General features: G+C 37.9%; 1 protein-coding gene across 1 annotated transcript in view; it reads right to left on the reverse strand.

The window, feature by feature from the left end:
• Nucleotides 1–15,274, reverse strand: part of LOC135233724 (paired box protein Pax-8-like) — a 31,294-nt gene that overhangs the window by 9,469 nt on the left and 6,551 nt on the right. The window contains exons 2-6 of the mRNA XM_064297522.1: nt 12,728–12,850; nt 7,574–7,739; nt 5,322–5,519; nt 5,125–5,201; nt 4,735–4,744 (exon numbers count right to left, since the gene is read on the reverse strand). Coding sequence (XP_064153592.1) covers nt 4,735–4,744; nt 5,125–5,201; nt 5,322–5,519; nt 7,574–7,739; nt 12,728–12,797 — 521 coding nt within the window. The 5' untranslated portion in view covers nt 12,798–12,850. The remainder of the gene's footprint in view (nt 1–4,734; nt 4,745–5,124; nt 5,202–5,321; nt 5,520–7,573; nt 7,740–12,727; nt 12,851–15,274) is intronic.

Raw genomic sequence — 15,274 nt, forward strand, 5'->3', positions numbered from 1 at the left:
TTCTCCGCCTGTGTTTTTACCAGTGTTAGTGAATAATTTTTCCCCAAGAGGCTCAGTTTACTGACTATTTTTATTCCCTCTGTAAAGTGTATTTTGCTAAGTACATTATAATAATATAATAATGTAAATGTATGTGGACACCTGACATCCAATATTTCATTCAAAATTCTGGCCATTAATATGGAGAAAGGGTCCACCCTTTGCTGCCACAACAACCTCCACTCTTCTGGGAAGGCCTTATACTAGATGTTTGAGCATTGCTGCAGGGATTTGCTTCCATTTAGCCAGAAGAGCATTAGTGAGAGCGGGCACTGATTGGGTGACTAGCCCTGGATCACAGTTGGCTGTCCAATAGATCCAAAAGGTGATGGGGTTGAGGGCAGGGCTATGCGCAGGCCAATCAAGTTCTTCCACACCGTTCTCGACAAAACCATTTCTATATAGACCTAGCTATGTGTCCGAGGGCATTGTCATGCTGAAACAGGAAAGGGCCTGCCCCAAACTGTTGGGGAAGCAAAGAATCATCTAGAATGTGATTGCATGCATTGTAGAATTAAGATTAGCCTTCACTGGAACTAAGGGGCTGTGCCCAAACCATGAAAAATAGCCCCAGATCAAGGGATGTCCAGATACTTGTGGTCATACAGTGTATATACTCACCAATACCAATTTAAATGGACAGATTCTGATTTTGCAAATAAAAGAGAAGTTTCGGCTTCAGATTTGGAGAGATCCTAAGTCCTAACTTTGCATCTTACCTGTCTAATCATTAATACATAAGGAAACTATAATTCATCCGGAATATGTGTGTTTCCTTTCACAAGGAGAGCTGGGACCACTTATCAATTCATTAATAATTATCGATAATGTCATGCAACATAACTTTATTTAGTCTTTTCTATGCATAAATACATTTTCTGCGCGCCAATAATTTATCGAAACACTATGTATCAGTTTCTGACAGAATGTGGTTCTGTAACAATCACCACAGATGCATGGACACAGCTATGCCAAGAAGCATATCTGCCCCTTCCGAAAGAGTGATCAGTACGGTAGAACAAATTCAGGTCCTGTCTGGATCCAAAGACTATGCAAGTCACTTTCTGAGCAAAAATCTGCTCAGTCATGCATATGACAGTGAACTTTTTTTGTTTATTTGTTTATAGAACAACATCACAAAGCTGTTTTCATCTCATACTGCTGTATGAGTTTATGTTTGTGAACATAATAACAAATGACAAAAATGAAACGGTGGTTTCTCCTCAAGTCATAACAAGTTATATTTGTTTGTTCAAAAAACATGGTGGTAATTTTCACTGCATTAAAAAAAAAATGTTCTGTGAGGTGAACTTTGATTGATCTTTGGCTTATTTAAAATTGCATCATGAATTAGCAAGGGTGTAACATTTGTTTGAATATTGGGATGTTTGAAATGCATAGATCCCAAGAACTGCAACCCCACAGGGGGATCCAGGGGCATGGAATATTTTTTTTAAAGAACAGCTGTGAAATTATAATTTCTGGTGAATGTGGAAAATACTGCCATAAATGTAATGCTTGATGAATGTAACACGGTCAATAACTTAATGTGCAATGCAGCTAACATATGTGGGAAATATTTCCAACAACTACTTTTGAGTGAGCTAAGTAGAAATCTGTTCTGGAAGTTGTTTTCAGGTATGAGGCTTTATTTTTATTTACAATAAGTTAAACCACACATAATTTTACAAAGCCATCTGTCCTTGAACACTTAGTAAGGTTTTTGGTGGGTATTGGGAATTTTATGCTAGATGACCAAAAAACATGATGGCCTCATCTGCATAAATGTAACAGCTGTAAAATTTATGCCACCCCTGAGTTGCTATGACAAACAACATGCTTTTTTTTGCTGTAACATGTTTGCAGAATGCCACCTAAAGACAAAAGCGAGAGGGTACCCAGGGAGAAGGCTTCATATTTGGAGATTAGGGACACTTGACGACCATCTATATGTGTCCTTTTGGGGAGACCTTCGGCATTTAACATGGGGTTGAATATTTGTTAAAGAATTGTTAAAAGAATTTGTTAAATACATTGTACTCATCAACATGATTGACTTTTGAAGTTAGTGCAGTGTTTAATGTTAATTCTGTTTTCTTTGTTAAAGCTTACCTAGGTGTTAGGAAACAAACAAAAGCATCTATCCTCTTTTCTCATAAATAAAGACCCAAGCTTCATAATCTGAGGATGTACCTGGTCTCACTTTACCATTGGAAATATTTTTCCTTGATTAACATTAGTATGTGCAGAAAAAGCCTCCATTCGTGCATTATAGGGCGTTTTCATTTACTGCTACAATTATATCGATTAGGTCTTATGCATGTAAAATCAGATTGCGTGTACTTTGGTTTACATCTGACTCAATTAAGTTATGAACATAATTGAAGTGGGTATTGGCTACTGACACATCAAAGCTGTTTGAAGTAAAATTTCAGAGCGCTAGGCTAAAACTGTTACGTGAATACCAACTCTCCCCCACATTGCGAGGTTTAAGTCTTTGATGAGCGCCTGTTGTAACTGATGTTACCATGATGGTGGAAAGAGTGCTGGGAATCAAAACTGTTGACAGGGGCTGTCAAACATCTCATAGCAACAACTGACAAGGATGAGAATCATGATACCAGTGCATTCCAGAATCTGTATACATTGACGTTGTTTCTCCTAGCATTTGGCGATAGGCTATTGGTTAAAATGCATAGGCCTAGCCTATACAAATAACACCATAGGCTACTTCAAGGTTGACAGTTACCATCCAAAATTGCTGAAAAATCACAGAAATCACTAAAAACAGGAAATTGCTTAATTGGCAAAAATGGGGAAAGTCACAGAATCTGTGGCACCTGCGACTTCCGTAACATTCAGCCTTACCGGTATATCACAATCACATAACGAAATACCCATCTTCATTTTATGAAATTACTGTATTTTTCTCATAATCACGCTATATTACTGATGGGGTCATTTGGTCTGTTCTGTAATATTGGGAGTTGTAACCCTCCTATATCCCCAGTAAATTATGCCCTTGTGGCTTTGCCTCACACCACAGTGCAACTCTAAATGCTAATGGAACATGGCTTAAATGAATACTTTAACCAATTACATTATTATTTTCAGGAGATTTTTTTAGTTTCAAGTCTTTTCTAGTCTTTAGTAGTGACTAATGCTTAGCAATTTCATTTGCTTCTATGATAGATATGGAACTTCTCCAGCATAAACAAAGCTGTTTTGTTTCTCCTCGAGTCAGTATCAAGTTATATCCATCTTGATTCAAATAACACAGTTTACCTGCTGGTTTTTTTCGCTGCATTTAATAATTCTTTAACTAAACAGGATATTGTTTTGAGGAGATTTCTTTTACTTTTCTAAATTCCCTTGTTTAGCCATGGCAACTAATGCCTCTGCTGCAAAAAAAAGTACAGGATTTGAACCTAGACGCATTCTAATATTGAACTGTTGAATACATTTTCAATAAAAAAGAAAAAATCTTTTTTATATCTTAAAAATATTTATCAATATTTTTGTCCAAATTTATAGATTCCTCAAGTTTTCCTATCATCCCTGCCCTATTTGTAAGTGTCTTTTTTAAGAATAGACACAGACCATGAGATGAACTGACCCATATAACAAATATATTGACATAGTACCCACTCTAAACCCACATCCCTGTAAAAGTACTTGCTCAAGAAGTCTATTGGGCTATGGGTCTTGTGCAAACAATTAAGGGGGAGTGTATATTATAACATATATCTCTCATTTGAAAGGATTAAGATATTTCACCTCGACCGTTATTAAATCTGGTTCAAGTTCATGCTGAATATTAAGATAATATTATCACTGAAAGACAGACATAACTGATTTTTGCTCAAACAGGCTAACAACTGTAATGATCCCATAATAAATCCAAATGACACTGATATTTGTAAAATAAAAATTAAAAAGCAACATCCACCAATAATATGTTTTTTAATTAAATGCTAATTGCTCTTAGTATAAAATGTATTTTAATTAATCTCACACATAATAATAATAATAATAATAATAATAATAATAATTCTTATTATTATTATGTTTATTATTATTAGTAGTAGTAGTAGTAGCAGGTCTGTATCCATTCCTTGTAATTCCACTTTCACACTGATGGAAGATGGGACTATTTTTGTATACTGGCAGATTCTTACCTCTCTCTGTTCATGTTTCAAGTCACTGACTTCTTGTGTGCACTGGCTTGCCCAATGGGCCTGTCCCAGTGTCTTGTCATGTTTGACATGAACACCTTTAGCTCATTTTCTCTGCAGCCTCATTGCTCTCTCGGTAGGTATTATTTTACTTGATGCTGAACTAAGCAGGGAGGATTTTTTTTTTTACTGAGGCTAAGAGAGACATCTCAACAGACAATGGAATGGCAGGCAATAGCATTGTCTTTTTGTCAATCTATTTGTATTGTAATGTATAGTGAGAATGTGAAGCATGCACACACATTTGGACACACATACATGCACACGCACACACACACGCACACACACATACACACACACAAATATGTCTACTTTTGTCTTTGACAATATGACTGATATACTAATAATACAAATACTTCTTTACAGCTATTAATTAAGCTCATGTGCATTTTTTAAGGGGCCTGTGTAATCCGGGCCTAATTTTGTGACCATGAGTGATGTGGAATTCAGGAGGAGTCACTGCGAGCTGGCTAGCATGAAGAGAGGAGAGTGAGAGCAGAGCGTGAGAGATGAGGAGGAGACAGGAGCAGAGATGAGAGAGAGAGAGAGAGAGAGAGAGAGAGAGAGAGAGAGAGAGAGAGAGAGAGAGAGAGAGAGAGAGAGAGAGAGAGAGAGAGAGAGAGAGAGAGAGAGAGAGAGAGGTGGATTAAAATAGCGCATTAGTGCATGCTTTGTCATTTAGACTACAATTTACATTTAAGGTCTGACAGAGGCACTGGTCTGACTGAGTGAATAAAGACTGCTGGCATCCTATGGCAATTGATAGAAGTCTGAGTTCCATGTCCAGCTCCAGTAAATTGACAAGGGAGCTGAAATGAAAAGTGAGCAAGCAAAAAATAATGAAACTTACTGAGTGTTTGTCCTGGGCTGAGCCCCTTGCTGTCCAGAGGAAGGTTGAATGGCTGCTGCACTTTGGTCCTTATGATCCTATGGTACAGGGAAGGACCACAGTGAAGTTTACTGCACGTCGTGCAGTGATATTGTTTTGTGTGTTTGTGAGTGCGTGTGTGTGTGTACGCTAATAACAAGTGAGGCTGTGTTTGGTACCTGTTAATTGAGCTGACGCTGGGCACGGTGTCTCCGTCACACACGCCTTCAGTCAACAGCCTGTCTCGGATCTCCCAGGCGAACATGGTGGGGTTTTGCCGCTTGTACTCAGCAATCTTCTCCACCACCTTGGGAGTGGCCACCTTGGGTTTGGAGCCGCCGATCACTCCCGGCTTGATGCTACCCGTCTCGTAGTACCTGCCGCAGAGAAGAGTGGGAAAGAGTTAAAGTAGTGCACCTGTGTGGCTCATCAACTGACCAGAGCTTTGGATGGAGCCAAAGCAGGCTTCCAGATGTGGGCTATTCTGCTTTCAGTTTGTGATTCATTTTAGCAAGGTATTCCTTGTACTCAATGTATATTAAGGTGTATGTGCTGTACAGCACATGCAGCGCTCACAATATGTATAGCGAATCACACGCATGTGTATTTGGCAGCACACAGTCTTTAATTCAATTCAAGCTTTATTTATATTGCGCTTTTCATGCAAGATTGTAATACAAAGAGCTTCATAGTAAATAAGAATGAGTAGATTGATCAATAAAATAAAAATAATGAAAGTATAATAAAAGGAGCCTTAGGTAAACCCTAGACTAAATATGTGTTTTAACTTCTTGTTATAAATGTCAACAGATTGTGATGCCCTCAGATCCTTTGGCTGATTGTTTGAAAGGCAAGGACCATAAACATTAAAGACCGCCTCCCCATAGGTCTTGGTCCTTTAGTGCTCAGTCAGTGTGCACATCATGTATGGGAGAGTTGCCATAAATGTAACAGTTTGCATTTTGCTCATTTACTCAGAAACTATTTAGCCTAGCACTATGAAATGTAATAATTTAATCAAATGTAATCACTATGAAACCATTAGCCATTTCATTTGCCTTCATAACTTAACTGAGTTGGATACAATTAAAACCAATGTACACACAGTCCAATGTTACATTCATATCACCCAGTCAGTATGATTGTAACAGTAAATGAAAATGCCCTAAAATGTGTGTATGCAGGTTTTTACTGCACGTGTTAATCAAGGAACAAACACATTACAATGGTAATGTAAGACCAGCCACTTCCTCAGATTATGAAGCATGGGGCTTTATTCATGAAAGAATATTGTGCAGAAACATTGAATCACAAGCAACTTCGTAACTTACTACATTGTGGTAGCATCCAAATCGATGAGGAAAGCTGTAATGTATGTAAGCTTTTCAAACTAAATAGCCTACCATAAAGACCATCTGGCGCATGCTTATCATAAATGCCTGTGACCAGGTGGCTGTTTCTTTTCCATTAATCACTTTGAGCATCCAGAAGATGAAACTATGTCAATGCAGTAAAATTAGTTTCTTTAATAAATATTAAACACCATTTAAAATGCTAAAAGGTCTCCCAAAATGGACACTACATGTAGATGGTTTCATACAGACATGACATACAGATGGCTTTCAACCCTAATCTCCAAATCTGAAGCCCTCTCCATGACCTCCCTGGGTACCAACCCTCATGTTTTCTCTTTATATGGCATTCTGTAAATATATAAGAGCAAAAAAGCACATTGTTTGTTATAGTAACCCAAAGGTTCCATTTATACAGATGGGGAGATCCTGTATTTTTGGTCACCTAGCATCCAATTCTTGTTAGAATACACTCCAAGAACCATACTTTCAAGGACAGATAACTTTTTTAAATGATGTATGATTTTATTTATTGTAAATAATTCTAGAGCTGGGGTGGCATGGTGGTGCAATGGGTAGCACTGTCGCCTCACAGCAAAAAGGTCCAGGGTTCGAATCTGTGTTGCATGTTCTCCCCGTGTCCAAAAGATATGCAGGTAGGCTAATTGGAGACTCAATATTCCCCATAGATATGAGTGTGTGAGTGTATTCCTCCCTCTTTCCCAAGGCACGCTGGGATAGTCTTCAGCACCCCTCGCGACCATGATCAGGAATAAGCAGGTATAGATGATGGATGGATGAAATCTAAAGCCTTATATCCTCCAATAATCTTTTTGCCGGAACACATATAACACATAACATGTTTTTGGAAACCTTCACAGGTTATCACATTGCTCTGTTCTGGAGGTGGTAGAGGGCTGAATTGCACATGAACAAATCGGAAATGGCTAAAATAGCTGCATTGCGTGTTATGGACCGTGTTACATTTATGGTGGCTCTCCCCAATATTGTGAGCATGTGTAACTTGTAGTGTATGAGATTTAGCATGTAGTTTGATTGGAATGTATGCCGTGACTTACCGGCCCAAGATCTTGCTAACGCAACCATGGCTAACCCTTAGCTGGCGGGAAATGTCACAGGGACGCACACCCTGATGGGCCATGTCCACAATACGCTGGCGGATCACCTCCGGGAGCGGCCGCCCATTCACAAACATCCCGCCTAGTTGGTTAAGACCCCCATGACCTGGGGGAGGGGGAAGGGTAAAACAGTTAATCTCTTGGTAGACAGACATGCCAACCTCCCCAAACAGCCCATGGGTCCTTTTAATATGACTAATATGGCTAATACTTATTTTTCAGACAGCAAATGAGCATTTGATTTTTGCACACAGTCAGTTTTCATTCACAAGTAATATAATTTAAATGAGTCGCAGCCTAGTCTACTTTTACACAGACAGTTTTTGCTGATTAACACCATGACTATGTTACCATAAAACACAAACTGACAACTTCCTGTTCCTGTTGTTTCATAACTTACAGATATTTTGCTAACCTTAAAATAACTTTAAAAAAATGACTTTTTTACTACTCCATCTCTGTAGATTGTAGCTAATGATCATAAAATCATGATGGTGTTTACATTTCAATATTGTTTATCACTTAAATCTCTAAATAGGGGCTGCCAAATTATTTATTATGATATACATAATAGTCTGCTTTGCATTCTCTAAGTTTTTTGTTACTGTGCAGACTTAAAATGTCAGCCATGTAAGTAGTGAGCTGGCCTCATACTAACAGGCAAAAAGGGCATGACAAGTTGAGCATTCTCAGCACTGGAAGCAGACAGGATCAACGTGAGAAAAGAGTGCAGTCAGTTTTAGCAAAACATTTACAAAACATTTCAATTTTAATTCAATAATACTTTTACCATTTCAAGTAAACCACTGATTTATTGTATGCTCAGATAATGTAAATCTGCAAAAATATGTTTTCACAAGCAGCTATATAACACAAGTGCCGATGTGGTGCACTCATAAATTGGAGAGAGGTGAACGCACAGTGTTGACATAGCATTGAATAGTTTTTGAAGAAAATTGAGACTTTTTCAATGCATAACTGGTTGTTAGGCTTACAGTACACATGCAGTACTAAACAGTAAGTTAAGGAACAAAATATTCAATCTATATTTTCTGCAATGTTTACGTTAAAACTGTGATAAATGGTAAATGGACTGCATTTATATAGTGCTTTTATCCAAAGCGCTTTACAATTGATGCCTCTCATTCGCCAGAGCAGTTAGGGGTTAGGTGTCTTGCTCAAGGACACTTCAACATGCCCAGGGCGGGGTTTGAACCGGCAACCCTCCGACTACCAGACAATCGGTCTTACCTCCTTACCTCGCCCCAATAGTTATCGGTAAAATGTTTTATTGCATGCAATCTGATGGTAGGTAAAATCATCAGTCTAGCTCTGTAATCAAATCTAACAACAATAAGGTAAATACAAATATCTCAGATGGTTCCATTTATGCACACGTTTAAGCCTGAGATTTAAGAAAGAAAGATTGGCATGAAAGTAATGAAACAATATTGCCAAAGCCATGAATAGAATAAGATTTGACATTTGATTAGTTACAATAGTGTGATGTAAAGGATTGCCGATCTGCCCGGGGTGTATTCCTGCCTCTCGCCCAATATATGCTGGGATAGGCTCCAGCCACCCCATGACCCCAACAGGAATAAGCGGGTTAGATAATCGATTGATAGACTAAAGACACTCCCGGCGAGATGTATTTAGGATTAGTTGTCAAATTATGTGTTTTCCCTGAAAATCTTAATCTGATCTGGTTTAAAGAGACAACACCAGAGGACCTGAAGTGTATAACAGCCTTGAGACAGAAACGTATTACTCACCTAACTAGAACACTGGCCATACTGTGGCTGAAATACAGCCTCACTATGATATACTGTTAGATTGGATTAAAATGGGCAATAACAGCCATGGAGGGGGAAAATAATCTTTGGGCACTATAGATTGCTCTCAAATAACTGCTCTCAAAATTAAAACATATTAAAAGATTGATGATAAACAAATTGTTGTGTAAGTAATGATAAAGTGGTCAGGTTTAGGACAAATCACAAAATGGTGCAGAAATCTAGGCTCTAGCATATGTAATACGTTCTACAGTAGTTTTCTATGATATTTGAATAAATGCATTATTTTTTTGGTTACACTCAATGCACTCTGCACATACTTAGTTGGTGTGAGCATTTCAGACTGAGAACTTAGTTACCTTTGAATCAACAAAATGTGTTATTTAACACTATGTGTCATCTATTCAGGTGAATCATTGGTAATAAAATAAAATAATACACATAAATACAAAGGCTACAAATGATTTCCTATGTTGTATTCAACAAAAGTACATTCGTCATGCTCAGGGAACACCTTGAAATAGTGTGTCAAGGTACATCCCCAGCATTCAGGGCTTGACATTACCTTTTTCAACATAACTAGTGGCTTTCCAAAGTCAGTAGCCACTCAGCATTTTCACTGGCAACCCCCCCCCCCCCCCCCTTTAAAAAAATGTATAAATATATAGGAAAATGTTAACTACTATAGCTATCCAATCTGACACTGTGTGTGTGAATGTATGTGTGTGTGTGTCTGTGTGTGTGTGAGAGAGAGAGAGAGAGAGAGAGAGAGAGAGAGAGAGTAGAAAATCAATTTTACTCATTACCCTACACTTAACAAAAGCACCACCTACAATAAAGGTTATCTTTAACAAAACATGCTCTTCAAGATCATTAAACTTACAAAATATGTGCATTTCAAATCTTTGCCAAGAATATTAGAATGAACACATGTATCCACAAATTTAAATAACAGCAATGAAATGTGCATAATTTTGCGATGCAAATAAAATGATTTTATTACTCGCCTATAGCCTAACTCAGGAGAATTGACTATATCGGATGGTATTGAGCATTGTGTGAATATAATGTGCTTATATTTATTTAATAATGTCAACGTTGAAGCTCTGCAGATGCACTTTTATTTATTGGTTTTACTTTTACTTTAGTTTTAAATTGGAATTGTAAAATACCATTGGCTGTGAGAAAAATACACCTGTATAAATTCATGCACCGCATAGCACTGGGTTAAACCGAACACTGCGACAAGCCGACTTTCTTCTTTTCTTTTTTTAAGCACTAAATAAACTAAAGCAACTCTGAAATCATTGACGTCTTCTTGTGTTTTGTTGGGAAATTGTCAATTCAGTGTTTTCTGAGCACAACAGAATCTGACTCTGCGCTCTCCACTAGCGTGGAGTGTCACAAAACAAAAACTTTAAAGCGGCAACGAGTATACACAGTTTGTATGCGTTGCCATGTCTGACAGTGGTTTGATTTTGGCTGAGTTCTCCTTTATATCAACGATTCTCCCAGCTCGACTGAAGAGGCAAGACACAAGAGAGCAAACTGGATGGGCCAATGGGATCAGCACACAGTGTGCACCCACTGCTCATTGGAGTTGTATCATAAAGTATAACCTCAAATTGACTGCATTATTTCAGATGCCTTTTGTAAACTACAATGATTTTTATTCATAGAAAATGCTACCAAAAGGTCATGCGCCAAACTGGCTGGTAAGAGTGATGAAGTTACATGCCACTGCTGAATTCTACCTGCATTTGGCAGTTGTTAATGTCAAGCCATGCCTGCATTCCATTGAGATTTTAAAATAATGAATGGATGTAAGAATAGTTTCAGTCAGCCCACTTCTGTCATACAATGAGCGCCATATTGTTGGGGACAAATACATTTTTGTTATTTGGCTCTGTACTCCACAACATTAGATTTGTAATCAAACAATTCACATGCAGTTAAAGTGCACATTCTCAGCTTTTATTTAAGGGTATTATTATCCCGCATTTTTAATACGTAGTCCCCCCCTTTTCAGAGCCCCATAATAGTTGGGACAAATGTGATGTAAATGAGTAAAAGTAGTCATGATTAGTACTTTGTCGCATATCCTTTGCATACAATGACAGCCTTAGGTTTGCGACCCATAGGTATCACCATGTGCTGAGTATCTTCTCAAGTCTGCCAGGCCTGTACTGCAGCCATCTTCAGTTCTTGCTTGTTTTAGGAGCTAGTTGCCTTATGTTTTCTCTTCAGCATATAAAACAAAAGTTGGATCAGTTGGATTCAGATTGGATGAATGATTTGACCAGTCAATTTCCTGTTTTTGGCCTTTAAAAAAACCCTTTGTTGCTTTAGCAGCATGTTTTGGGATCACTAACTTGCTGTACGATGATGCACTGTCCAATGAGTCTGGAGGCATTTGGTCAAACTTCAGGAAATAAGATGCTTATGTACACTTCATCCTGCTACAGCTAGCAAGCTGCATCATCAATAAAGACAGCTGAGCCAGTACCAGTGGCAGCCTTACATGCCTAAACCATAACAGCCCCACCACCGTGTTTCACAGATGTTTCATCTGTCCACTGTTTCCAGAACTCCGCAGGCTCTTTTACGTACTTCCTAGCAAACTATAACCTGGCCATCCTATTTTAGCGGTTAACTAGTGGTTTGCAGTGTAGCCTCTGTACTTCTGTACTTCAGTCTTCTGCAGACATTAGTCACTGACACATATACACAGATTACTGAGCTCATCAGTGCTCTCTTCTTAATGATGTAACAAACAGTTGATTTTGGTAAGCCTAAGGGTCGGCATATGTTTCTAACTGTTTTTATTCAGCTCCATAATGACTTCCTTGACTTTCATTGGCACAACACTGGTCCTCATGATGACAAACGGTAATAACAGACTCCAAAATCGATCAAAAGCCAAGGATCAAGATGAGATCCGATCCTAAGTATGGGAAAGCTCTCCTATACCTGCACTAAGGAAGCAATTGAACACACCTGACTTATGAGAAACACATGTGAAGCCATTTCTCCCAAACATTATGGTGCACTGAAATGAAGGGATTATGTATAAAAAGTGCCGTGATGTCTATATGCTACAGCCAATATGTAAAAATACCTTTTAATAGAAGCTGAGAATCGACACTTTTGACCACATGAATTCTCTGATCTAAAATTGTGGAGTACAGAGCCAAATCAAGAAAAATTATAAAAATTAGATTGAAATACATTGCAGAATTAAGAATTCCCGCATGACAGATCATCATATTAAAAGAGTGATATAAAAAGGGTAACTAACCAATAATGTCGGATTTAGCTAGTATTTTGACAGCCTCTGGTCTATTCAGTTCTGAGCAAGTCTTCCACATTCTAAATGATGTGCACTCCAGCTCTGAGCTCTAGATTCCGTATTCCTGGGTTCCTACAGAGACACAGAAGGCAGGGGGTTCAGCACGAGAGTTCCACGCATCCGTCTGAATATTTCGTATGCAACAGCGCAAATCCAGGCTCTCTAACACTGAATCACAGCAATATCTGCGTTGGGGGAAAGAACACAAGCACTCATTTTCACCGGTTAAACAGCACATTTCTTGAAACGAAGATGAACAAGTAATGTTTTTCATTAAACTATATTAGCCTATTTGCACTCAGGTATATTTTCCATTTTCTATTGTTAAAATTACTATTGTTGCTTAAACATTCAAACTCAAAATATATTAGCCTATGCTATCATTGTCGATTTTTAGCGCAGCTTCAGTCTGTTTATGATGGTCTTGTAGCCTACGTCAGGTGCAACCTGCACGTCCAATTATCAAACGCGGGTTTAACAGCCACCAATGACAATATGTGGTTAAATTTAGATTTTTCACAGCTTGGTAAACTACATGAACACCATCTTTTATATATATATATATGTGTGTGTGTGTGTGTGTGTGTAAAGAACCACAAGCCAGGAGATGGTTACAAAAGATAAATGAAAAATCATAGCAATAACTTTCCACTATTAGGCCAATTGAAGCAGTGGCAAATGTGACTGGAAGAGGATGCAAGTGCAGCTTGCCCTCATGCAGGTTTTGGAAGCAAAGAAAAAGATCTAAGTGCCACAGTTGAAAACGTAGAAAACTTAGTTGCACCTTTGGGACATAATGGGCCTCATTCACAAAACTTTTCTTAAATTATTCTTATTTTTGTTCTTAAAACTTGTATGAGATGATGAATGCTGACCCTATTAGCATAAACAGCCATGAACAAATACAGATAAGAAACAAAATGATGAATGCCAAAATGTTTTTGGAAATATTTTACACACAGTTTACAATCAAATGTGATTGTATGCAAGTATCATTAATGAGACCCAATGTCTTTATAGCTACCATTTTTATCTCCATTTCAGTAGACTTTTCAGAAGGCTCACCGGAAAATAGTACCTATGGAGAACAATCAACAAAAAATAACATTTGGAGTTTGCTAAGTGGTATTGGACCTTCAGGTGGAACTGGATATTATGGGCAGCTGACCTTTTTTGCCATGTAAACCATGTGATGGGTTTTGTGTTCAAAGAAGAACTCTTACGTTGAAAAGAATGCCATACCTACAAAGAAATATGGTGGTGGATATTTGATATGGTCTTTTTTTTTTTTTAAATCTGTGAGACTGTTAAGATTGTTAAGGTCTGTTGAATGAACTTAAGCAAGTATAAAGATATTTTGTCAAAAGCCTGGTTCCTCCTGCCACGAATCTCGAACTTGGCCACACATAGAGCTTTCGGCTAGACAATAAACCCAGGCACTCAAGAAATGGATAACTGACTACTGAATTACTGTTTTGGAATGGCTCCAGTCTCCAGACTTCAATCCAATCAAAATGTATGGTTTGAATTGAAGAGGACAGTACGCAAGCACAGACTGAAGGACAAGGATCTGAAATATTCTGTATAGGAATGGTCAGAGATTCTCTGAATATGTTCACTAGTCTCATGAACACTATAAAACAAAATTTAATAGTGCTAAACCTGTGACGGGAGGGTGTACAAAGTACTTAAAGTAGGTATGAATCTTTCGAACACATTTTTGAGGAATACATTTACCATTACATAATAGTTATTTTGGTTGATTATGTTGAATTGTTGTTAAACTAAAGCATTTTCCAGACATTTAACAATTAATATAGCTCAGTACTTGTACTATTCATTTCATATAATCCTTTTTGTTCATTGTTATGAAGGGTGTGAAAACTTTTGGGAGGCACTGAAGTTATATCACCACCCTGTGGTGTAAAAGGGAATTCACTAAATTGGTGTGTTGATATTGCTTGACTTGGAAGACTTTGCATGTGAAATCAATGTCGATGTGTTATTTTCTTGGTTACTGTGTTGCCTTATTCACAATTATATTGTTAAATAATAATGTGCAATATTATGTTGAATATGTAACGCAGTAAATATAAATTGTCGCAACGTTGCACTATTAATTAAACACATTGATCAACTTTTACTGCCACACTCATCTTTCATTAGCAGGTCTTTATTGTGATCTGCAGGACAAATCTACATTTAGAAGCTTTGCGTATAGATTCAACAGAGTATTATTCTTGATGTTAGTTTGGGTTATTCAGGAGGAACGACTGCTAAAGCTATTTTTGTAAGCGTCTGGTTGGATAGGCCTATAAATTTGGACAGTGGATGATAGTCATACAGTAGGTAACCCAAATAAGTTTCCAGTTTCCGTTTGCGGTTACATTTGCATTGTGTCTGTGCAAAAAAATGTTTTAATCTTCTTGTGCACGGAGTATTTTCATTTGCTTGCGCTCGATTTCGCATAAAGGCGCATGGTAATAATAGTCCCTG

Source organism: Anguilla rostrata, chromosome 10, assembly GCF_018555375.3.
Source record: "Anguilla rostrata isolate EN2019 chromosome 10, ASM1855537v3, whole genome shotgun sequence".
NCBI lineage: Eukaryota > Metazoa > Chordata > Actinopteri > Anguilliformes > Anguillidae > Anguilla > Anguilla rostrata.